A 25026-nucleotide genomic window follows, 5' to 3' on the forward strand; every position below is an offset into this window, starting at 1 on the left:
ATGATTAATCCATCCTGTGACCATCATCCTGAAAACAAGCTTTTCCCACTTTGCATTTCCCAGCCTGTGGGAAGGGGATTTGGGTTGATCCCAACCACCAGAAAGGAAGCCAAGCTGTTCTTTGAAAGTGCTAGTTTTTGTGAAGTACAAGTCCTTTGCTGCTATTTACAGAAAAGATCTAAAATTCATAATTGAGAACATTCCATGGCCAAGGCCAAGACTTAAAGGACATGACAATAAAGCTGGAGCACACATGTGTATGGCAGCAACAGACATGTCTACAGAAGTTCAGAGACTTTGCTCCTATATGGATCAGAACCAAACTAGAAATGCTGAACCAAGCAGGAATGTTCTGCTGATTCTGCCTACAAAGAAAGATACTCTTTAGGAGTTAAAAGTGTTTCCAGTCAATAACTTATCCACTAAGACCGGGACCTCAAAAGATCTTCAAGGACACAGAACAACTGGGTCCCAAGCACATGAAAAATAATTGTTTCACTTGAATCACTCCCCTCTGGAATTCTACCTACGGCATTTGGCTAAAAGACCTCTTTAGGTAAGAGCATTTTCATATCCATATTATTGTCCTCTCCAGAAAAGAAAAATTGAAAGATGCAACCACTTTCACTGTGAAGACTGTTACTCACTTTTCTTGCATTCTTACAGGCTCACAACTAAAATATGCTTTTTTAAAAACATACATTTATGTTGAAAATGCTGCACAGATGAGGTGACTCATTGCAGACCTAGAGTGGTGCATTGTTCCATCAAAATTCTTTACCTTGTGCTTATATAAGGCCTCCCACAGACATCTGGAGTCACTGGAGATTGAGAGGAGGAAACGTGACAAAATGAAGAATATGGGCAGCAACCACTGTCTCCCTTTATGAACCTTTACATTTGTTGGACAATATCCAGCTGTCTCCTGTGTGCTACTGGTGGTGTCCAGTTCCTTTCAGGAGCTGCAATCTTCACAGGAGTAGCCTAAAAAGAACCTGAAAGATACTTAATGCAGATATTATGAAATTGTGGTATGTTAATGCTTGAACACAAAGCATTTTGGGGCTGCTCATACTTCAGGTTTTCTTGAGCAACCCTATTCCCTGCAGTACAGCACAGACTGCCCACAAGGCAACACTGACTCACTAAAGAAGGTCAAGTTCTTCATGTCTGGTGTGATTCCAAATGTCCCACATCTAAGAAGTACAAACTGACTCCCATCCACCCATCCTCTTCGTTTGTTCAGCTCAATTCTCCTGCTGCTCATGGTTTTCTGCTAGGCTGAGACTGACAGACCCACTGTGGTAGCTTGAACTAGAAACAACAGGATTCTTGATACTACCAAAATGTCACTTCAAGTAAAGCAATAGGATTGGGCAGCTAAAATGAAAACACATGTTTGGGAGAGATTAAAAAGAAGGCAATTTACTGAAAAAGGGTAAACTCAAGCTTTTTCTTATGATGAAGGAACATCTGGAAAAACCCCCACGTTTCACTTGATGCTACATAGAGGTGATTTTGTAAATGAATTTTGGTTAAATTTCCTTAATCCTTCCGTGTTCTAATAACTGAGAAAAAACCCTGATAAAACCCTTCATAATCCCCATGCTGAAAAGACCATACCTCCTTACATAATTCAGCCCCAGATTACTAGGTAGCCACATGGACTGTGTGCTTCACTACCTTACAGATACTTGTAGAGGTTTTGTGCTGGGCATTGTGAATCTAAGCTATCAACTGCCTTACTGCAGTGAGAAAAGCAAGGCTTTTAAGACAAAGTTAATGGAACCACTAATGATTTCACATTAATGTAATCATTAATGATTTCACTGAAGGTTTAAACTCAGATATTAAAAATACATTAAAACAGCAAAATACGTATATATTTATTTCCGCTTATCTACCTTCTCAATTCAACTCAAAAATTTGTCTTTGCAGAGGAATACACATTTATCTTCACTACTGTGAACTTCAATGGATTATTTTCATACCATCAGAAACTGAATAAAAAATAAATCCCAAACAAAACCCAAGTCTCATCCTTCCTGTCTTCCTTTTAATTTAAAAATCTTAGATATTCTTTCCAGAGGAAATAATTTATTTTTTACCTTAGAAAGAGTGCCTTTCCCCATGTGTTTCCCCATGTGTTTGCTGTGAAGGATTAAGCAGGTGATAGTTACTGGCTCCTTTGGGGTAAGAGGGGAGCCTTCCTGAAAAGCTTCCACAAACACTCAAGCTTGAAACCTGTTAGCCATAATGAAATAAAGTTGCTCTTTCACATCTAATTCTTTTTTTTTTATTATTAAAAAAGTAGGAAGTCTGATCTGTTCAAAACCTTGTTTAAAAATACAGTGCTAAGTAAGCATATTCTTGAGTTTCAAATCAAAGTGGAACAGGTGCAAAATGTAAAAGCTTTTAAAATGTATCCTCTCCCACTTCATAATAAGCATACCTTTTTCTTTAAGAGGGATATTTCACACATCAACAGTCTCAGACCTAAAATAATGTTCCCTTGCAGTATTTTACTTCTAAAAGGTCAATATTCTTTTTTAAAAAAAGAAATTTGATAAAATAAATGGGTGGTTTGAAAAAGCATGAAGCACTGCAATACTGAAAAGAAGAGTGGAGAACAGCCCTGAACAGATTTGGAATTGAAGGCCACATTCCATTCCCTGTACATTGTGATCCAGGGTCTCTCCAGAGAGAACAAGTTCTCAGAATGATACGTGCTAAGACTGAACTCTGCTGCCTCTTGCATTTGAGACGCCCACATTTCTGCCCACTGCACTTCTAGGTGGTCTGAACTTCATCACTCCTTGCCTTCCCTTCCCTATGTGGTTTTTATTAGCAGATATTCAAACACCACTTGAAAACCTGTAAGGAAAAGTTGTGTCGCTCCAATAAAAACGTACAAATAAATATTCACATATTTTACTGATCTAACACAAAAAGTTCTCTAAAAAGAGAAGGAATCAAAATAGTGTCAGGTAACAGAATTACCTAAGGACGCATTAAATCTCTTTTTCCACAAAATAATTAAGTTTCTTCATTAAAACCAGACAGTATTTCAGTTCTACAAAACAAGCCCGATAGATAAGTTCTTTTACTTCCAACAGAAATTTAATTAGGACAGATAAAAGATTTTTGAGATATTTTGTTGCAACAATAGCAACCCATTTCAAGTAAAGAATTAAAATTAAGATTTTATTTCTGGTCATTTACATGACTCAAATACCAATTAAAAATTGATTGATCCTTAAGCTTCATAAATTCAATTTTTTAAAAATCTTTATTTTCTCCACTTACACCAATTTTAAGAAGTTTTGCTTAGAGGGTGTAATATATTTATCCTGAAAATACTTTAATTTTTCTACTTCAATTTTTTTCTAAGAGAAGGAAGGTGCCATTATTGTTTTGCTTCAGAAGCCAGTCCCTACCATTAGAAAAGACTTGGCATGGCCATTCACACGCACACTAAAGTGCTCAGGTGCAGTATCAAACAGACCAGTGAAGAATATACAAAACACCATTGCGTATAATACTGTGACAGATTTTCAGTATATTCACATACAGTAATCTCTGAGTACCTGAAAGGAAACTGGCCATAAATCCTAAAGAACCTTGTCTATAAAATTCAGTAACCCATCAATATACTGTATCTCTTCTAAAAATACCCGTATTTTACAATAATATACAAGGTATCTGCTTGCAAACACAGAAGTAGCCATAAATAAAACTTTATTCTTTCTTTTCATTTACAAGCTACCAAGTACCATGTATTTACACAGCACTGGACACTTAAAGTAGTTGCAGTCACAAAATGATCCAGACAGCTGTTGATAAAGTAAAGGATCTTAAGATAAAAGCAAAGTAATACTGTAACAGATAAATGGCAAAAAAGCAGTTTTGCCATAATGATCAGACTTGCATGTTGCATCAATTCTGGTTGAAACGACTGAGCGCCATGCGATTCTCAGCTTTAATCGTTTGCAGTCTGGCTAAAGTTTGTACAGTCATTTCTCTTTTGCAGTTATTAAAATAAAAAAGTTAAAAACTATAGCAGCAACAAGCAAACCCTGTGACAGGAAGGCAAGGTTTAAGAACTAAAAAAGTTTATACAATGTGCTTAGGAAGGTCTGCAGAATTTATCTTCCATCGGCTGGAGTTCGACTGAGTGACAACATGATTCGGGCGTATCTTTCACACAGTTCATGTGTGGAGTAGGAGGGTAACTTTGGCGGGTCATTGAAACCTTTAATCTCTGTAGAACAATCTAGCAGTTTTGGCAGGAAATCTGTCAGTTTTTCTTGCAAGTTGGCTGCAAATCAAACCAGAAAAACAAACTTAAGCATTTATGTCCACATGTAGAATTGTCCTTTTTCTGTCCAATGTTGACTTTTTTTAAAATTAGTGGGTAGAAGAGGAGGAGTTTCACTTGGAATAATTCAGATTCTTTAGACCTACCAAGCAATAACTAGGACATACCAATTCCTAGTAAGATGTAGATATAAACTCCCCTTTAGATAGTCTAACAACACAAATGTTTTCCCATTCAAAAAGCATGTTTCCTTTACAGCCTGATACCCCAGTGCAACATATGGAAAAAACTTTCATTTAAATGTGTACAGAATTATTCAAAAGTCAAGTTAGCTCAAAAAAACACTACCAAGGCAAAAAAGATACAGGTTTAATTCCAGATATTGAAAACATCATACTTATAAAAAAGGTGCACAAGGGCCTTTTACCTTAATAATAAATGACTTACGTTCCATTTCTTGTCCAAGATAGGAACACCAGCGGTTCCTCATATCTTCGACAGCAACAATATCTTTCTCTTCCATTTCATCCACCAGTAGTAATGGCAAACACGGGACAATAAGCTCGTTCATTATGATCAGGCCATTATTTACTTCCTGATCATCTCCTGATTCAAACAGCGCTGCAGCATGTTCGTTTAGTTTCTTCAGAAACCACCACAAAAAAGGAAAGCCTTTAAGTACACAGCATTTCACTGTCTACCATGCATCATTATCACTTTGTTTTAAAGCACAGTCTTCCTAGAGAATTACCTGGCAGTTTGTACTAACCACAGCTGTATTTTAACATTTACTCCATGATGCATATGCTGTACTAATCCATTTGAACTTGTGCTGTTCCTCAAGCCACTTCATTTCATACCTGCCAACTCCAATTTTGCAGCTGTTTTGTTAAGACTGAGATTCTATCACCGGCTTTTATTTTTTCACTATTGTTAAAAGTGACATAACAAGGAAAAAATCCCTTGTTTCAGGCAAGGCATCATTGCTGATGCCTTTGCCAATATTTGTCTCCCCATCAAACCATGGCAGCAGTGTGAGTCTGCTCACCAGCTCTGTCAACCACTGCTCCCACCCAGCCCAGACATGACCACAGTGAGCCCACTATAATCATAAAGAAAATTATTGGCTACTCACAATAAATGGGAGGAATAATGTTTTCTTTTTTACTTTTGCTTTTTTTCCTCTTACAGCCTCACTATTAAATTGCTAATGCAGGGAGGCTTGAGGTTTGTTGTATATGATGGCAACATTTTTCTATTAATTAATTTTATTAGAGCTACGCAGCAAACTCAACATTTTGAGACATGTAGTTCCCCCTTCACTTACTAGCAAACACTCTCGTCTGTAGTGAGATATCAGCTCCTCGTCGTGCCCTCTGTAGGGGCCTTTGGACAAGAGTTCTTTGTTATTCTGGTAAGCATAGATAAGGTAGAGCAAGGCTTCCATGTAACTGAAGTGAAGAAACAAAAGCATTAGGTGCAACATCCACACACCACCTGCCCCAAGGTAACTATTCCAAGGACAGATAACTCCACTTGCTGGATGGCAAGTCCACCCCTTCCCACCAATCTCTTCATAATTTTTTTTAAACCATACAATTTTGTCTTTTACACACACTAGAACAAATTATTTTATTGTTAGGTTTAAATCATTAAAAACCATGTCTGATCCAAAGCTCACTGAAACCAAGAGTTATCATTTCACTCACTTCAAGAACAACTTTAGATTGGCCTTGAGTATCCATGAAAAATTCAGTCAGGAAAAATTAAGTTATGTCACATTGGGTTTGAATTTCCATTGCCATGAATATCTTGATAGCATTCTACACCTCAGCAAATAAGATTTAAAGCTGTCACCTTATTTCTAAAACAAAAACTGTGAATTTTTAAGCTTCACTAATTGAAAGTTCTTTCAAGTTACTTGAAATCTAATGTGATGCAAGAAGCCATCACAGCATTTCAACAGCAGAAGTGCTGTCAGACTGTTGATATTTCTGTCTTTAATCTGAATGCAGAAGATAAATGCAAGGCTAATTGGTAGAGAAGAAATAAGAGAGCACCCAAGAACCTGTCAGTTAGTAATTGACAGACATCCCTTCATGCACAGATGACCAATCTCTCCTCATGCTGCTGCACATCATCTCCTGCAAACACCTGAAATGGTTAATTCTCTGATTTACAAAGACCCAGTTATGACAGACAACCACTGAAAGCAGTTCCGATAGCTACCCTAAAAACAGGCAGTTAGATATCTCATTTTTACTCAAATAATAAAAAATAAAATCTAGGAAGAGAAACTTCCTAAGGGAGTGGTTAAAGGAACATGAAATTGTCGACTCCTTCCTGATGAGAGTATGAGCTCGTGTCAAGTTGAAACTACCAAAACCAACTACCAAGCTACTGAAAAAGGCTAAAAATTATGTGGAAATACAAAGCATATCTGGATACAAGTCAAGAGTTTTCCAAAGTAAATAACTCAAGACGTAAGGTAATAGCTCCCAATGAGACAATATAAAAATAAGGGAAAAGGCTACTTGAAGTCCATTTTTCCTAGCCATGAAAACTCTTCATACCACTGGTTGCCAATAAAACTGACCAGACAGCTGCAAATTTAGTGTAGGAGGAAAGGGAAGAAAAGATGATTACTAGAACTGAAACTGCTGGTTTTAAAGCCAGAGGAGGAGGACCTTCTCCCGTTCTTTGTTCAGTTATTAGTAAAACTGCAGGTTGGAGCTACAGTGTCAATAGCTCTGTTGATGCAAATTAAAACTCACTGGCAGTAGTTATTTCCAGTCACCCTCTTCTTGCTCCTTCCCTCACCTATGTGTGACCCTTTCCTGAAACAACTGTGGTGCCATTTAACACCAAGGTAAGTTATTTTAGATTATCATGACTGTATATCCAAGCTCAGACTCCTTAAATACCTCGGGTCTGAGGAGTGGGACTACAGTAAAATTAGCAAACAGATCCATAGAATCATAGGGTGGCCTGGGTTGCAGGCCATGGGCAGGGGGACACCTTCCACTAGACTAGGTTGCACAAAGCCCCATCCAACCTGGCCTTGAACATTTCTAGGCACAGGGCAGCCACAGCTTCTCCAGACATCCTGCTGCAGTGCCTCACCACCCTGAGTGTAAGGAATTTCTTCCTGATAACTAATCCAAACCTCCTCTCTGTCAGTTTGAAGCCATTCCCCCTTGTCCTGTCACTCCATGGTTTTGTAAAATGTCTCCATCTTTCTTGTAGGCTCCTTTCAGATACTCAAAGGTTGCTTTCAGGTTTCCTTCCATTCAAGCTTCTCTTCCTTCAGGCTGAACAGTCCCAATTTTCTCATCCTGTCTTGACTGGGCAGGTGCTTCATCCCTCTGATCCCTTTGGTGCCTGCTCTGGCCTGGCTCCAGCAGGTCCCTGTCCTTGCTGTGCTGGGAGCCCAGAGCTGGATGCAGCCCTGCAGGTGGGGTCTCAGCAGAGGGGGCAGAGGGGCAGAATCCCCTCCCTGCCCTGCTGCCCACGGGGCTCTGGATGAGCCCAGGACATGGTTGGCCTTCTGCCTTTTCACAGCTGAACTGCACATAAGTTCAAGTATGTGCAGCCTAAACCTAAAATCAATGAAGCTGCTCTCAAAATTCTGGAGCTCACTAGGTTGGGGCATTGGAAAAGACACAGCAAGCACAGAATGCCAAAATTTTAGCACTGCTTTGAAAAAGGCATTTCAGTCAAAACTGAAAAGTTATACTGGCTTTCCAAGAAACTTAAAAGGCAACTAGTAAAGCATACAGTATGTTCACTTTTAAGTTGCTGCCACAAGAGTGAGCTGCAGGCAAAACTCCTTCCAAGGCTCATTAGCTGCCTGAGTTCATTTCAGCCAGAACAGGTTACTACTCCACACTCAAGTCAGAGGAGATCTGCCTGAAAGACCCCTTAATTCTCCACCTGCAGTGAAAAGTGGGCCTTGTCACCCACCATCAGGGATGACAAGTGACCCCTGAAAGTAGGCATGAAAAAGATGCACCAAACTAATGCTGATTTCTGTGTTTGTTCAACACATTACAATTAAAGAAATAAATACTGCTTGAATAAAGGTTGACTTTTGGCTCCATCAAGACATCGAGTGCTGCTAGGTTATCATTTAGTGGTTTGAAGCTAAGAAAAGTTTGTCAACAGAGAGGTGGGTTTGTGGGGGAAAAAGCCTCAAAACAGTCCTAGTAATGAAGATCATATTTCTATCATGAAAATCAACCTTCATGAATATTTTTGAAGTTACGTTTTTATGATTTTAGTGTTGAATGAGCTGACAGTTTAGTCTTGTTTCCAGCATAAGGATGGTACCATTGCTCTCTCAAGTGTGCAAGATGGGAATCTCTGTAAATCTCTGTACATCTCTGAAACCTTTGGGAACCTGAAGCTGAAATCACAGGTATGTATTTGCACAAGATGCCTTTGGAGCAGGTCACTGGATGGCCAGATCTCACTCATCCACTAACTATACTGTAGTCCTACTATCTTTGTATCAGAAACTTCATGAAGCACGTCTGAAATTGTACCTTTTATTTCTGACCCACATTAGAGTGTAAGTATTATCACATTGGTGATAATAGGCTTGTTTTTTAAATTATGAAGGTGCTTTCTAACAAACACCTCACCCTAATTCTGCAAGTTATTGTAAATAGTGGAGAACATTGTTTAGCACATAGCAGAAACCTTCCCTCTCTCCTCCATGGCACAACCAGAATATGTTATGGCAAGAAGGAATTTGTTGAAAACATTGGTATTTTATAATTGAAGGTACCACTCTGGAGTCCCAGTGCCAAAGAACTTGAAGATGTTTCACCCCACCTGTAATCTTAGAGAATGCATGAAGGGGTTCCTATAAACCCCACCAATGCCTGTAACATTTTTGCCTCTTTAAGGAATGAAGCAACACCAGACTTCAAATAAGCCAGGCAATCTTCTGACTAACCTTTGTACACAAACTGTTTAAGACCAATAGTGTAGCATATTTCAATTCAGATTATTAGTAAATGTACTGTTTATTACATGGTGGTAACCCGAAGACAACCCAAGACTCTGGGCTCGTGGTCTTAGCCAGTATAAAAAGAGGTATCATGTCACAAAGGCAAGGCTGTGTCATTTGCAATCAATTTTCCTGTATTGTTTGGGGCCTTTCTTTTTTTGGAAAGATATAAGATGAGAAATATGGAGCAATTTACTACTCAACAAAGAGACAAAGAATTAAATTTGACTCCCGCTACAAATTTCCCTATCTGTTGTTTTATACACGAAAAGTGATTGACTACATTTATACTGTAATCACCATTCTTGTTGCATGTGTAGATCAGAATAAATATGAGCTGTTCTGAATTAAGGACATAAATATCACCCATTTTATACAGCCACAATTTCTGACTTGGTTCAAAAAGAGAAGGGAATGAATCACCATAGAGTTAAGGACAATCAGCTACAACTATGACAGCTATGCATGACAGTTTTTCTCAAATATGTTCTGTTTTCCTGACCTTTAAAGGCCAGCATAGATGGAGTTTTGGCTCAGACTAATGCAGAAGGTAAAACTGCTTCAGTGGAAAGTCCCAGCCAAAAAGCAGGAAAGACAGAGACTTGACTAATTGTGCCTGCTGATGAAAGCAGATAAATGTATGTGCACAGGTGGTGCCAGAGAAGGAGGATTTTCACAGCTGAGTGACACCCAGAACACTTAAGAATAGGAGAGAAGGAAGAATAGGGGTGCATGTGGAGGGTGCTCTGAAAAGAACCCATGGCTTGATATGAGATTGGAAATGGAAATTAAGAATAGGAAGATGCAAGACTGAAGACAACAGTACACTGAATAAATACTTACCTGAAATGAAGAATACATTAAACATTTCTTTAGAATTTAGAATTTAGAAAACAGCTTTACTTATCAATATTACATTTTGCTTTCACATTGTTCCACTACATTTGAGTTCTATACTACCACTTACCTCTTTTTTTGGAAAAACTCCAATCCTACCATGAGAAACATGGTTGTTTCCCTGAAATGTCTATAGTCTTGATGCCATCTCTGCAAGTAAAAAAGGGTAAATAGAACTTCATCCATAAAAATGAAATATAATTTTTTTTTTAAACACAAACCCCCCTCTAGTTAAATTTAGTGTCCAGTCACAGTAAGTACTAAAGATGCCAGTAGGCTTGCATATGAGGGAAGTCCAGAATCCACCCTTCCCTCAATTAAAAGAAAGTTCTTAAATGCCTTAAACATTTCTAGACGAGATTATTCTTACAGAACGTATTACAGTTTGAAAGGAACACAAAGCATCTTTGGAGAACCACAGGTAAAATTATACAAGATCTTTTTTTTTCTTCCCTACATTACCCAGGAAGTGTTGGAAAGCTTTTTCATATGCCAGATATTAAGCTTAATTTTCAGTACAAGAATGACATAGAAAAAGCCTGAACACTTTAGATGGGAAGTGCTAAAAAAACCCAAATGCTGCTCTGATGAGATGCTGGTGCTGAAGCAGAATGTTTATCTTACTGCCTCACCATTTACACCAAGTGACTCCTGCTTCACTTTACAGGTAAATGCTCCAGGTGAGAAAGGCATTTTTTCTACAGAGGGTTAAATGCTGACTTTCAATTGTGCATTAAAGATAAAATAGGGGACAGCACACTGTAAGACACAGCTGCTAGCTGATTCAACAGAAAGAGCTTGAGAAAACAGCCATAAAATGCCAGCTCACTATACTGGACTGACAAAACCTATGGTGAAACCCCCAACTACCACCTATTGCAGGAGCTAAAAAAGGGGCACTTTTCTGCAGAGGAACAGAAGAGAACCCCACTCCCCACTCCTCTTAGAGCTAAGTCCAGAATTGTTTTTTCTCTCTGCGCAGCATCATTCAGAGAATGGTAAAACGCTGAGTCCTGCACAGCCAAGAAAATGCAATTAAAATGCCACTCTGAGGGTCCCTCCCTCTCAGTGACTATGGAGGCACACTGTAATGCAGTAGTAGCTACTGTAGGTCCTAAACCTGGTAATGAGAAGTGGAAATTAAAATGTTTTTCATTGGATTTGTGAGGGAAAGATTACTTCCATTACCCTCCTGATCAAGTTGTTTGGACCTACCAACACAACAAGGAGGTACAGGTGGTGCACTGCAATCTGCCCAGACATAAATACCCACTGTTAAGAGGTCTTAATGAACAGTATTACTCAGACTTGAAACTGATGCTGGAAAATCAGCTACAGGCTTAGCTTTAAATGTGAGATGAATTATTTTAGCAATTATTGGTCACAATTATTTAATGTCCAATGTTCACTCTCACTTTCCCTCCAAGTTTTTCTAAACAACACAGGAGGAAAAATTAAATGCACAAGCTGGTTATGCATGGTCTCAGCAAAGAAAAGAATCGACTGCTCATAAGAAAATGGGAATAGCTGCAGAGATAGCTGGAGGAGAAGCACAAATGGGACTGTGCCTGCTATGCAGCTCTCAAGATGAAACAGGCTGAGCACAGACCACTCTCCTCCTTCCTTGCCAGCTGCCTAGAAAAAGCCATGTGGCTCATGTGGTGATAAATTACAAAATATTGTTAGTGACGTCAAGACTCATTAAAAAAGTAAGGACAGATTCCAACCTGACACTTATTAATGGCTCAAACACTGGAATTACAGATGTGGAAAAAACAGCTTTAGCTCAAGAGCAGCCTTTAGACAAAGAAGGGCTTTAAATAAATAGCCAGTTTTAACTTCTCAATCTGAGACAAGAAGAAATTTGTAAAGAAAAAATTCAGCTTTACTGATAACTATTTCACATTACAACTTAATTTAAAGCATAAGAAATACTGACCTCATATTCTTCCATGTTTACTTCATCTGGCTTTATCATTTCAAGTTTGGCTTGAGCAACCTTCATTATGTTACGGCACCTTACAAAAAGCAAAAAAAAAAAAAAATCATTAAATATTACTGGAAATTCACAGAGGGTATTATCCTTCCAAAGACAGGAGCCTCAAACAGTATGAGCTACAGCCTTATGCAAACCAGTATGAAAATGCCTTAGAAAATGTACATTTTATTATGCATGGTATAATCAGCAGGAGAAGGCACACTTTTGAAGTATGTGTGATGAAGGCCTGTGCTATTTAAAGGATTATTTCTTTTATTTCTCTAAATTGCCACATTGCTCAGTCTTTCTTTTAATTTTAAATTTCAGATCGTTTGAAACTCCCTGACAATTACTTTGCAGAAGTTTAGAAGATTATTCCCTACACAGAAATCAGGCTGTTTTCTAACTTTTGATTTACCTATTTATACAAGTAAGTAGATGAAATTTTGAGTGGAAGAGAGACATAGTCTTGCTCTCGAGTCAGTCACTCACCCAGTTGGAAAGGCTTTGCTCTCTACTACTGGCTTTCAGGGCAGTGAGAAAACAGTGAAAGAAGGTACAGAAAACTATGTGGAAGATTATGAACAACACTGAGCATTTCTCCTTATTTTAGATAAGTAGAAACTCAACTTCTTGATTAGTCTTTTAGCAGGGATTTTTATAAAGATAATTTGTTTTACAAAGTAAGCGTGCACGCTCTTAACTAGGAGATAAAGCCAAACACACCAGCCAAATATGATGGGGCGTTTCCACACATCAGAGAACATTCATGAACACAGGAAATGAGATATGCAGATCTTATTACCTTTCATCAAAGCTGAGATTGTGATCTCCAAACTGCTCCAGTAATGTCCTCTCAATTATCTTCTTTGGTGCCTGGTTTTGGATGAAGTAAACAATTGCATGACGCAAACGATAATCACATTCAGGTGGCGGATCTTCCTGGGCTAATTTTAGCAGACGTGTGTATTCCAACTTAATTGCCTAGATAATTTAAAAAAAAATCGACATTATTCCTTCTGGCTTTCAGCTCAGACATCACAGACACAAGATACTTTATGTACCACAGCATTTTGCCTACAAATTTTTTTAATAGTTCCACAGACTACCCTTCTAAGAAGTCTAAACTATATTTTTAAAAGGAAAAAAAACCAAAACCACAGATAACTTGTCAAGTTGGTACTCTCTCTCACCAGTTAAGCCAGACAAAATCCCAAGTAAACCTTCCCTTCAAAAGTAGTTCCAATCCTGTGCTGTCTCCCTGAGAGGAGATTCATCCAATCCTTAGAGAGGTTTCTTTAAGCCCAAGACAAGTATAAGATTTCAGACACTTGACTTTAAGAAATTTTTTGAAGTCTCATTAGGTAAAAAAGTACCTCTAATACATGGTTAAATGCAAAGACATGAATAAAAAATACTCTACAGAAAGTTTAGTAAACATACATGATTTGGAAAATACTAAGTGAGAATGAAATATGTCCTTCAATGAAAAACAATTGATAGGATTTCTGAAAAAAAAAGAATAACTCCATATGAACAGTACTGCCCTATAGGGGAGGATGCAGCCCCCCCCTGAATTTTTAGAGAAATTTTAGAGGTCATCAGAGTAATTTACTTTTCCAGCTTTGCCAGCACGTTAGGTTTTAATGAACATAATTTGATACGTTCATTAAATTTTATTCGCTGACACTATAGAGAATGAACAGGAGCAACAAGAAAAATAATTAGAAAAATGGTGACAAATGTTAACACACATTCCATAAATTCCCTCTGAAAACAGGGAAGTTATCAGATGGTTTCCTAACACATTTGCGAAGTTTCAATACAACGTATGCACAAAATAAAGCATCAAAGCAGTCACCAAAAAAAAAAACCAAAACAAAACCACCCTGCTCAGTATTTCAAGCGTCTTTATGCTGTAATACCTGACATTTAACTATGAGAAATTTGGGTTCCTATCCTCTGCTAATAACACTTTTTTTGTTTCAGCACTAAACATGTAGGGTAATAATCATACAGATTTAAACATAGAGCATGTGGAGACCTTTAAAAATTAGGAGAATGTTCTGCATCAGTATCTTTAAATGCTCATGATTTGCATTACCATTAAAAAGGATGTTTAGGACAACATTATAAATGCCAAAAGCCACACAGTTTTGATTATCTTACATCAGAAGTTCCACCATTAGAAAGTCAACATAGCTAACAATTAAACCTTGTTTATTGAGGAAGCAAAAATAAACTGCTTTAGACATTTAATTTTTCATATAATTACTTAGAAGTAGGAAAAATGCAACAAAACCCCTATATTTTTATAATAATTTTAAAATTATGTGGTATTCTACAGATTCAGAAATCTTTAACAGAATGAAAAGAACACTATTTCTCTACACAAAAAAGGGACAGTAGAAAAAAGTATTATATGCTTTCATTTTCTCACTAAGGATAACAAAGATCTTAAAGGAAACATTCTGCAAGGACTTGTCTATAAAAGTTAAAGAACAATGACTGGAAGAGATCACGACCAAGAAATATCTGAATGCTAGTCATGTCTTAAACCTGAGGTCTGGGGAGGGAGTGGAACCTTGGCTGTAACAATGACCCACACCAATATATTGAGTTTCACCTGAGTTACATTAAAATAAAGATACAGAACCCCCCCAGTTTTTTGAAAACACTAATTTCATCAAAAACAAACACAGAAAGGAACACAGTAACAGTTTTAAAAGGCATCATAGAAGCTTTTATAATAAGTTACAGGAAAAAGTGAGATTTCATCTGACGTGTCCCAAATCAAAAATTTTGCTCCCAAAACAGCCCCACTTCATCTGCATCCATTCAGACTAATGTATTCCTTCATAATGAACCACATTTCACCTCTTCTAATCTATTACAAATACAATTCAGCAGAAAATGAGTAAGGAAAGTTTTCTACTTTATGTCAAAACATTTTCTCACTCAAAGACATTCTGCCCCCATGAAGTCTAATGTTTAAGGACTGAAAATTAAAGACTGAAAATCATTTCAACTGAGCATTGTTTTGATAACTCTAAAGCATTAAATAGAATTTTATTGTGAAGTAATTTTCTGCTTTAAAATTATCAAAACACCCTTCATATTAAAAAATATAATCAGATATAATTGAACTTTCTGGTTCAAATCAAGGAGTGATTTGATCAAATGACGATTTTTTTTTCAATTTGAAAAACACTCCACATATTTTCATTAATAAATTTAAAAAAAAAAGCGACCAACACTGAATCCCAAACAAACCCAGCTTCACTGAACAGAGGCTGTGGCAGATGTCTCTCCCTTCCCTGAGACCAGGCACAGTTAACAGAGACAGCCCTGCACACACATTATGTTTATAGCCCTTCTCTAAGTATCCATGTCAAACACCCACACAGACAAACCAAGCAACCAATCCATGAGGTTCAGTTTCCTTACCAAGGGGTTGCAGAGCTTTTTGGTGGTGATGTTAGGGTTTTTTGTTTGTTTGTTGCTTGTTTGGGGGTTTTGTGGCTTTTAGAATTTCTTCTACATCATAACAATTAAGAAGAAAACAGACTGCTACTCAATGACAAGCAAGAAACTTCTTTCTCCTCTCCAAATCACAGTTGAGAGCATTTTACACTTTATATCATGTTAAAGCAACTCCCTTTCTAATACCCTGAAAATTCAAAAGGCCATGAGCTAAAGGTGCTCAGAAGTTTGTGTATTTGAGAAAATGAACACATTGCTAAATCTGGTGGCACAGTGAAGACTAATCACCATAAAAAGCCTGATGTCTAACAAACCTCTGCTTAAATAAATAGTATTGACACCCATGCAGTTACCCAAAAGCAAGCAATTTAAAGTTATTAAAAATCTTCTAAGGAGTACAAACCAAGAATATCTCTTTGAAATAAACAACAAATGACTTAAAAGTCCCAGGGTAAAAAAAACCTGTTTTATTACTAACAGGAGAAAAAACCCATATACTTTTATTGATTACACATCTAGGTTTCATATTACTAATATGTTACTCAGTACTATTACTAAAAAGCTAAAATGCAGAAAGGTATATGAGCTGCTGACATCAACAGGGCAAATATCTGTATATTTCACAGGATAAACATCTAAATGAGGGACTGATATAGACAAGCATGTATAAATGCTGGAAAAGACTATATATACAGAAAGGGGTAGAGGGAGTAGCATATCTAATAGGAAAAGTCAGAGGAGAAAAAGTTGAAAATGTTAGTTGTACCTTAAAGAACCCTGCTTCTGGCCCACACCTGTCATAAACATTCCTGGCTTTACCTATAGCCATGATAATACCTTGCATGTTCGGGGTCAGCATGACCTGCCACAAGGGATTTAAGGTAAAAGTTTTGAATGATTAATATTTTAATGACTAAATTCAATATGCCTTTAGTCTCATGCAAAATGAAAAAGCAACTTAATGCATGCATACATTGATATGGCACACTTCAATACAGATCTGGTGAGCATATTCTGCAAATCAAATCATGGCATGTGTATGTATAGTTTTACTGTAACAACATTAAAGGAATCTTACAAAAAGAAAAAAAAAAGGAAAACAAATCTGTGTCAAAAAAGTTACATGGACCAAACTTCTCAGGAAAGGAACATGCATAGTTCAGCATTAGTACCAAGCAGAAACTGCACACTGAATGAGTGCTACCCATGGCCATGAAAGGATTAAAAAAAAGCTTCAAGTAGAAAAATCATCCAGTCACACTTGAGATATACTGCACTAAAGCCACCTGTGTTTTATGCATATTTCAAGGTCAAAATAAGAGACTCACTGCTGCAAATGCAATCAATCCCTGAAACATCTGTAGACAATCTCTTCTTAAACATCATACCCAAAACAATTAACAAAAACCAAGCCAAACACAAGACATCTCTCACTGCTATTCACATCAGTTTCACACAATTTGATCCATCCAAGCTACTCAGAAAAGCCTTTCTCCTTTCTAATCTGCAAGCAAAGGAAAACACTCCCTCCCTGCCCAAGGTATTGCTGGTGCAGCAACACACGATGAAGGATCTTAAACTCCCTGAGAGTCTCCCACACAGAAAAACATTTCTAAAAAGTGAATACACTCACAAAATGAATAGGGAAATAGGCAAGAAAGTTATCCTCTAGAAAGACAGGGGCATGGAGACAAAAGTAAAAACAAACAAGCAGGTCATTATATGAGGTTAAATCTGCATTTCTTTCAAGGTGGAGACTACACAACTGTGAGAAGCGAAACTCAGTGTGACGGTGTCAATTAAACCATTTTATTCCCTCCCCACCCCATCTGCCCAGTTATAAATGATCACACTTCCAGGGCAGAATGACCTGAAACATCCATTTGCCTAGGGAAGCTAAAACTCCCCAAGAACACATGTTCAGAGCCCTGAGAATATGAGCTGCACCAACTCTATTCCCACCCAAAACAAACATGGAGTAAGCAGTGACAAGGCAGGCCAGTTTGATGACCAGCAGTGTTGCTTTCTACTGCTGAAACTGGGCAGCAAAAAACAATGTTCCTCAGAAAAACAATGGGCCCCTCAATTATTCCTCAAGTAGTAGCAGGTACATGTACCACCATGAGTCTGAATTATTTTTAAGATTTGCAAGATTCAGTTCTACCAGCCACATCAGTTTCAGGTTATTTCCATGGCTAATTTAATCCCCAAAGCCTGAAAAGCTTAACCTTGGCAAATAAGAGTTCAGACTTTACTGGACTGACAAGAAAGCACAAACATTAAGAACATTTCTCAGTGTCCTGTCCCCTTTTAAATAATGCAGCAGTGTGCAGTCTTATCACCAGCATTTTGAAGGCTACCTGGCCTAACACAAACATCCAACCTCCACAGCTGAAGAGACAGATACACCTCCAGTGTAAAAGGCAGCATGCAAACCGTGCCCAATTAAGAGTTTGTAGTGCTTTCCTTCCGTATTCCACGACAAACTATGACATTGTTAAAGATCACAAATCGCTAGGCATCTAGTTTTGCAGAAGTCTGTTAGGTGTCACAGTGTGCAGACATGCCAAAACTTCTCATCAGGCAGCACGAGGAAGCCCCGAGGAGGAGCGGTGCACACAAGGTACCTCATCGTCATAACCCCCCTCCTCTGACTCAATCACAAACGTCCCCACATCGGGGATCGCCACCTCCACCACTCGCTGGGTGGGAGCTGCTTGAGCTGGGGCATTATCAGAGCTCTGCAGAAGAAAACCATTATCAGTACATGCTTGGGGGAAAAAAAAAAGAATAATCATAATCATTATCAGAAAATACAATAAAATTATGGAGAGATGGAAACTGACAGGCTGATCTAGTACAATGATGTCCACTGCTTAAATTCTGGAAAAATTCAGAAGCTGTATCTAGTTAGAGAATTTAAATGATATTTATAATTTTTTAAGCAGTACATTTTAAAATTAAGCTGTAATTACTAAAATTATTTCATTTGTTCTTCATTCACTAATTCTATCTTTACAGGTTAGTATACCAGTATCACAACTCTAATATCCATTACAAATTTAAGTCACTTGGCAAAGGATGAGTCTGTGAATCACCATTTTTTGTACATTTCAACCCAAAATTACTAAGTATATTATAAAATATCAGAATAGTTTAGAAAGGAACCTCAAAGATCATCTAGTCCTAAAGATGCCACCCACTAGATCAGGTTGCTCAGGGACCCATCCAGTCTGGCCTTGAAGAAGGCCAGGTCAGATACTTCATATCTGAAATACCTGATAAAGTCATACTAGAGGATAGAAAAACACTGAAAGCTAACATTTCCCAATGCTCTGGGAGCAAAAAAAATACAAAAACTCCTTTTAAAGAACATTTAAGGAGCATTACATTTAACTGGATTATTTTTTAGAAGAGTAATTAAACAGAAAATCAGGAGACTATCCTAGTCACTAAAATTCTTGATCTATGGTCCATCACTGAATAATAGGCAGTTTGCAACATTTGTAGAACTTAAACCTTGACTCTAATCCAAGCAATGGCCAAGTGCTACGCTGCTTGTTCTGCAACTATAACAATAATCTCACTTTTTAACATAAACACAGTATCTATTTATACCCAACACTGTATAAATACAAAGGAAGGCTGGGCAATCAGAAGACAGAAAAAATGGACAAAAGGCACAAAATGGAAAAAATGAACATGTGGTGAGTAACCTACAATCCTGTTATAGGCGCTGATGTTGGCTTTCCTTCTTTTATAAACGGACAAACAAAAAGGGAAGTAATGGAATTTATGCCTGCATGTGGAAGCAGAATAATTAAAAAGCATACTGATACACTGAGAAGGAAGCACAAATCTGCCTAAGTGAAATCTGGGGATACAGAGAACAGCTTTTAAATGTTAACAGAGTATCTTCAGATTAACTAGAAATTGAACTACATTTGTTTCTAAATAATGTTTGCATGGTTTGTTTTTTTTTTCTTTTGTCTCATTAAACAGATCATGGTGTTCCCCAACCACAGTCTTGTGAAGTCCTAAGGCTGACCACTGTGCCCAGTGCCATTATCCTGAACTACAACACTTGATCCACTGAAAAAAGTCTAAGATTCTTTCACATCCCACTGGGATGATGTCCACAAACCTTGGAAGGAGGACAGCCTTATGAAAGACACTTTATCATGCATTTTGGTATCTTCACAGCCACCTTTCCAGCTGGAGTAACATGTATTAAACAGACTCCCACTAAGCTGTTCTGAGAACTCAAAAAAGGCAATATGCAGCAGCCTAAGGCTTTGGTGGCAGAGCATCTTCTCATCCAGAGTTAGGTGAGTTTCCCTGTTAGCTTCAATTTCAGTTTAGCAGAGGAAGTGTGCTTCCCTGCCTTCCTGACACCACAGGAGGGGTGGAAAACACAGCAGGTCAACAGGGTGCCAACAAGCTGTCACATAATTTTGAAAGATTGTAAGGTTATCTGGGGCCAGACTGCTTCTGTTTAATGAGGATTCACACCTGATCTTAGGAAGCATTTTGCACAGATCTAAACTGTTCATACCCATAGTGGTTACTAGGGATGCCTAAGGAAGCTATACTGTACATTTATGGATATAGTTCCAAGACAGATGCATATATTGTTTTAATGGCACGTAGTTTTGTGGCAAACACATTTGTCATTTATCTACATACTTATAGGGAAGGAAGAAAGTATTTGCTGAAAGAAGAAAATGTCAAATATTAGTTTATAAAATAGTTAATGCCCCATTCCTCTTAGTATACTTTGTGCAAAGCAAAAACAAACACCCAACACTGATTGTAATAGACATTTTAAATTAATATAGGCATCCTATGAATCACAAAAAATTATTTTCATCAAGTTGTAAATCTGCATTAAAGCTACAGAATACTGTTGAAAAACTCCTTATTTTTGAAAGCTACATTAGCTTCCACAGGTCTGTCAAAGGAACTCAATTATGTTCTTACATTTCCCAGATAAAAACCTGAATGTCTAAAGCAATATTTTTCAAGTCTTTCACATGGACTATCAATGTTTACTCCTCAAAAATACATGGAATCATCTAACATTTTTAAAAGATGGTGGGCACAAACAGCTGATTGTCATTTGAACAATATACTGTACTCCTGACAAGCACTTTAATCCCATAGAGAACACCTATCTTAGTATTTTTATTTTTGCATTACACCCATTACCATTGTACACAGTTTCTGGATGGACTTTGTGTTGGACAGTCCCTGAAGAAAAAGCAATTGTCAGCTCAGAGTTTTCAGACTCACACCCTTTTATCAGTTTTTGTATCATTTTCACTTGAAAAATAAAAGCAAAAGAAGTATTTCAAGCTTCAAAATGTCCTCACCGTATCCATTATAGCTTCTGGACCTCTATCTTCTTGTTCAGCTAAAGCTTTATTGATTGCTTGTACAGAATCTTCTTTTAAGTGCTTTGAAATATCAGTTCTTGATGGCTGCTCTAAATACTCTGGTTCTCCTGCTTGAACTTAGTGACAGAAATAAAACAACAATTTTGTGTGTTAACACAAGCATAAATTTTAAATTGATTCATTTTATTTAGATCACTGTCTCATAGATAAGGTAAGCACACAGAAAGTGCAGGGTAAGCAACATAATTCACAAATACCACTTTACACCAGTCTGTGTCTCAGGTAATTTTAAACACTTCCCTACAAATGGATCCCTGATTTTTTATTAGGAACTAATATTTTATATTACGAATATATTATATTAGAAATTTTATATTAGACCTGTCCTGCCTATAGACTCATTAAAGCTCTTGAGTGAGGGGTATTCATCAACCAATCAACAGGGATGACTGAGAACAAAGGTGAGATTCCAGCTGGAGTTTCTGTGGGATACAGACTCAACATATGGAATTACCTCCAGCCACTTGAGTGCTAGATCTATTTTTGCTTTGTAAAATAATAAAGACATTCTATTTTTCAGCCTTAAGGGAGATCTCAGTCTCCTCCACTTGAGAGCAATAAATTGATTAGTATAAATAGTGTCTCATATTCCTTACAGGATAAAACCAAGTTTTGGCAGACTAAACATTCATTTTGTACTTTCCATTACTAACAAAGGAAAGAGCATGAATCTCAAAGTGTTTGTGAACTCAAAACATAACAAAAGATGAAGGAACTCTCCACAGAGTTTGCAAAACAAATCACTGCACTTCTTACACTCATTTTGCAGTCATACATAACTATGTATGCTCAATCTTTAGGACTCAAATACAGCACTAAGAACATCTGGACAGAAAATTCATCATGTCATCTTTCACATAATATACACAGCCTACTGCAATGGAGCAAAAGGTGAATGTTACCAAAAACCTGGCAGCTCTGGTTTATAATCAGATTGCCAGTGGTCCTTATTAGCTGGGTTCCAACAAGCATTGGCCTCACAGCTGCTGGTCAGAATCTTTTCCACAATTTTAACACCCTAATTGCCACACAGTAATTTCATAAGGAGGGCCTACTCTCATTATCATTAAATCTATTCAATGCACTGCACCAAGCACATTATTCTGCTCTTCAGATCTAAATGCTATTCTAATTTAAAATGTGAATGTAGGTCTCACACTAAATCATCCTGAATAGAAGAAATACATCATTTACAGACTAACAAGTCCTCAACACAGACTGGTGAGACCTATCTTAAAAAGACTCAGTTTCCATGGGGGAAAAAAAAAAGAAAAAAGCTCAGGGTAACTGGGAGGGAAAAGGCAGAAGAACCAATGAATAATTATTTTTTTAAATAAAAAATGAAATGCAAAAACCCACCCCAACAGGCTAAACTTGAAGTATAATTACCTTGGCCAAGTAAATAGCTGTAATTCAAGATTACACAAATTAGCCTTTTCTTCCTTCCTTATTTTTTAAAATATATATACAAGTCTCAGTGATTTTTGGTCCTACTCCCTTTCCAAACAGGTAGAAGCAGCTAACCTGGAGCAGGTGAGGGTGCTGGTGCCCTGGGTATCTGAGATAACAATTTCTCCTGCTGTGCTTTCTGAGCAAGTTCTGCATCCCACTCTTCAAGTTCTTTTTCAAAACGTTTATTGTCTTCCTTGACATAATCCCTTAGATCAGAAGGCAGCGTGTCCATTCCAACAAGCATCTGCCCTGTTTCTTTGTTGAACTCCTCTGTGGTAACATGAAATATAAGTTTCAGAAAAAGAAAGAACAGGACAAAAGAAAGTTAAAAGTTTGTTCAACAGATATCCTTAAGTGAATTACCAGAAATGTACAGTGTAGCACCAAACCCCCAAAACTATATTAGTTTTAACTGGTTTTACTATCTGTTGAGCACTCTATGTGACCATTCAGAGAATACTCACAAAATCCCCACCACTGCTTGACTGTGTTACTGCCACAGAGAGCTGGACACAACTAAACTTCCCAAGAGAAAAGGGGAAGGAGAGTAGGAGAGTGGACCTACAGGAATTCAGAAATCTAGCTGGTAAGAATACTAGCTAAATTGAGTAATCTTCCTTTTGCTTTGAGAATGGTCTCTGCAGGGGTATCCTACATCCCAGGGGATCCACCTGCAGTACTTGCCCTGCAGTGAGCAAACCTCTGATTTAACTGGAATGGCACAGGCAGCCTTCAGCTCAAACACCCTATGGCTGCAAGTGCACCACCAACGTGGCAACCTAGGAATGCTAAGGATAATATTGGCTCTCCTTTAAAAACTGAACAAATGAGCACTTGAGCCTTCTGCCCTATGAAAAAACAGGAACCTGACCATTTTCCATTACCTTCTACTGAATATCTGGACACTTTTCACAGACAGCTCTCTGTCTACTATTATCCAAAACTCTGTGTTAAGGGATTGCTGTCCTCTCTCTTTAAGCACTTCCATACAAAGCCTTATAGCTGCATACTCCTATATGACCTGAAAAAAATTTCCCAACCCATGTATTTCTTAGGTTTGATGTGTGGTTGTTAGGTCTGAGTTATTCACATTTCAATTTACTGCATAAGCTTTCAAGTTTCCATGCTCCAGTAGAGTGTATCAGGGCTCTGAAGCTTATGGGGAAAAAAGCAGCCACACAAGGATTTTAATGTCAAAAGGCTCATTTCTTCATTTCCATATTTCTCTCCTAATCTTGAGATAAACCCTCCAAAATTCTGCAATCCCTTCTCAAAAATATTTACAAATTAGCAAACCGTGGGTTTTTTAAATCTTAATAATTCTGAAACACAGGCATTCTTTTTATTGATCCATAAGCTGAACAGCAATTGCTCCACCCACAAAAACACAATCTAACAGCAGCAGGAATATAACTTTCAATAACTATTAAAAACATTTCAAAAATCTGGAAATCCATCTGAAAGAAGTTTGTTTAACCAATGCATTCAGCTACTCTTTATCATGTAGAATCTGTGTAGATAACATTACCTTGTATCAAGTACTGCTCCTTGTCATTGATATACATTAAACAATATGCACTGGCATTCCTGTAGCCACCAAAAGAGTCCCGTTCCAACTCTTCCCAAGTTGACTTTGTCACAGAAATATCATTGTATTTCATCCATCTGTTCTGGTGGTGGTCATAAATATATGCCCAGTAGTGTCCTGCATTCGCTTGACCCTCATGAACTAGAACAGCATGCAACCTATAAGGAACCTTAAAAAAACAAAACAGGAAATAAAACAAATGTCAAATCCTCCCTGGATTCCTACTGTATGCCACCAATAATTGCTACATGAAATAAAAGTAACTGAAATAAAGTTAATCAAAATCAAAACACAACACAGAGGAAAAACAAGTAAAACTAGCAACCACTAAGCATAAGGACTTGGAACTATGTTGCTTACCACTCCTAGTTACAGGAAATCTTAAAAATATTAGTATATGACATATATGTCTACTCTGCTGCCTTTGCTGCCACTCATTCTTTCTTCTTAATTCCTTAATATTCCTATCTTCATTGTATCTATCAAAAAAACCCTCAAATAAGACAGCTTAGACTGTCTCTGATTTGCTTCAGTTCCAACCTGGCAAACCTGTCAAAAAGTCTGGAAAAGCACATGTAAATTCAAGGTAATAAACTCAGTGGTTTTTGTGTGACAGTAAAAGAATTTATTTAAATTAGTATCTGCTTCAGTTACCCAAAAATAGAATTCCCATAGTAGAATATGAATACACCTGTTTTCCACTGTTTTAACTGTATCAGGAAAAGCTAAAAAAAAGCATGGAAGACCTGAAAAGGTCCCTTCCTCCTCCTGAGGCAAAGGACCATAGCAGTTTCTAGGATCAGTGGAAAATCAATTCCAGGGTACATCGGTAAACCAACA

General features: G+C 37.5%; 1 protein-coding gene across 2 annotated transcripts in view; it reads right to left on the reverse strand.

Moving 5' to 3' along the window:
• Positions 1-3721: 3721 nt before the first annotated feature.
• USP25 (ubiquitin specific peptidase 25) overlaps positions 3722-25026 on the reverse strand; it is an 88323-nt gene continuing 67018 nt past the window's right edge. The window contains exons 16-26 of one of the 2 annotated variants that reach the window (XM_030958838.1): positions 24127-24355; positions 22671-22868; positions 21063-21202; positions 18318-18431; positions 16457-16552; positions 13013-13191; positions 12169-12247; positions 10300-10379; positions 5646-5769; positions 4766-4961; positions 3722-4318 (exon numbers count right to left, since the gene is read on the reverse strand). In XM_030958838.1, the coding sequence (XP_030814698.1) occupies positions 4146-4318; positions 4766-4961; positions 5646-5769; positions 10300-10379; positions 12169-12247; positions 13013-13191; positions 16457-16552; positions 18318-18431; positions 21063-21202; positions 22671-22868; positions 24127-24355 (1608 nt within the window). In that variant the 3' untranslated portion in view covers positions 3722-4145. The remainder of the gene's footprint in view (positions 4319-4765; positions 4962-5645; positions 5770-10299; positions 10380-12168; positions 12248-13012; positions 13192-16456; positions 16553-18317; positions 18432-21062; positions 21203-22670; positions 22869-24126; positions 24356-25026) is intronic. The other variant, XM_030958751.1, reaches the window with a different exon arrangement.

This window comes from Camarhynchus parvulus, chromosome 1 (genome assembly GCF_901933205.1).
Source record: "Camarhynchus parvulus chromosome 1, STF_HiC, whole genome shotgun sequence".
In the NCBI taxonomy this organism is placed as follows: domain Eukaryota; kingdom Metazoa; phylum Chordata; class Aves; order Passeriformes; family Thraupidae; genus Camarhynchus; species Camarhynchus parvulus.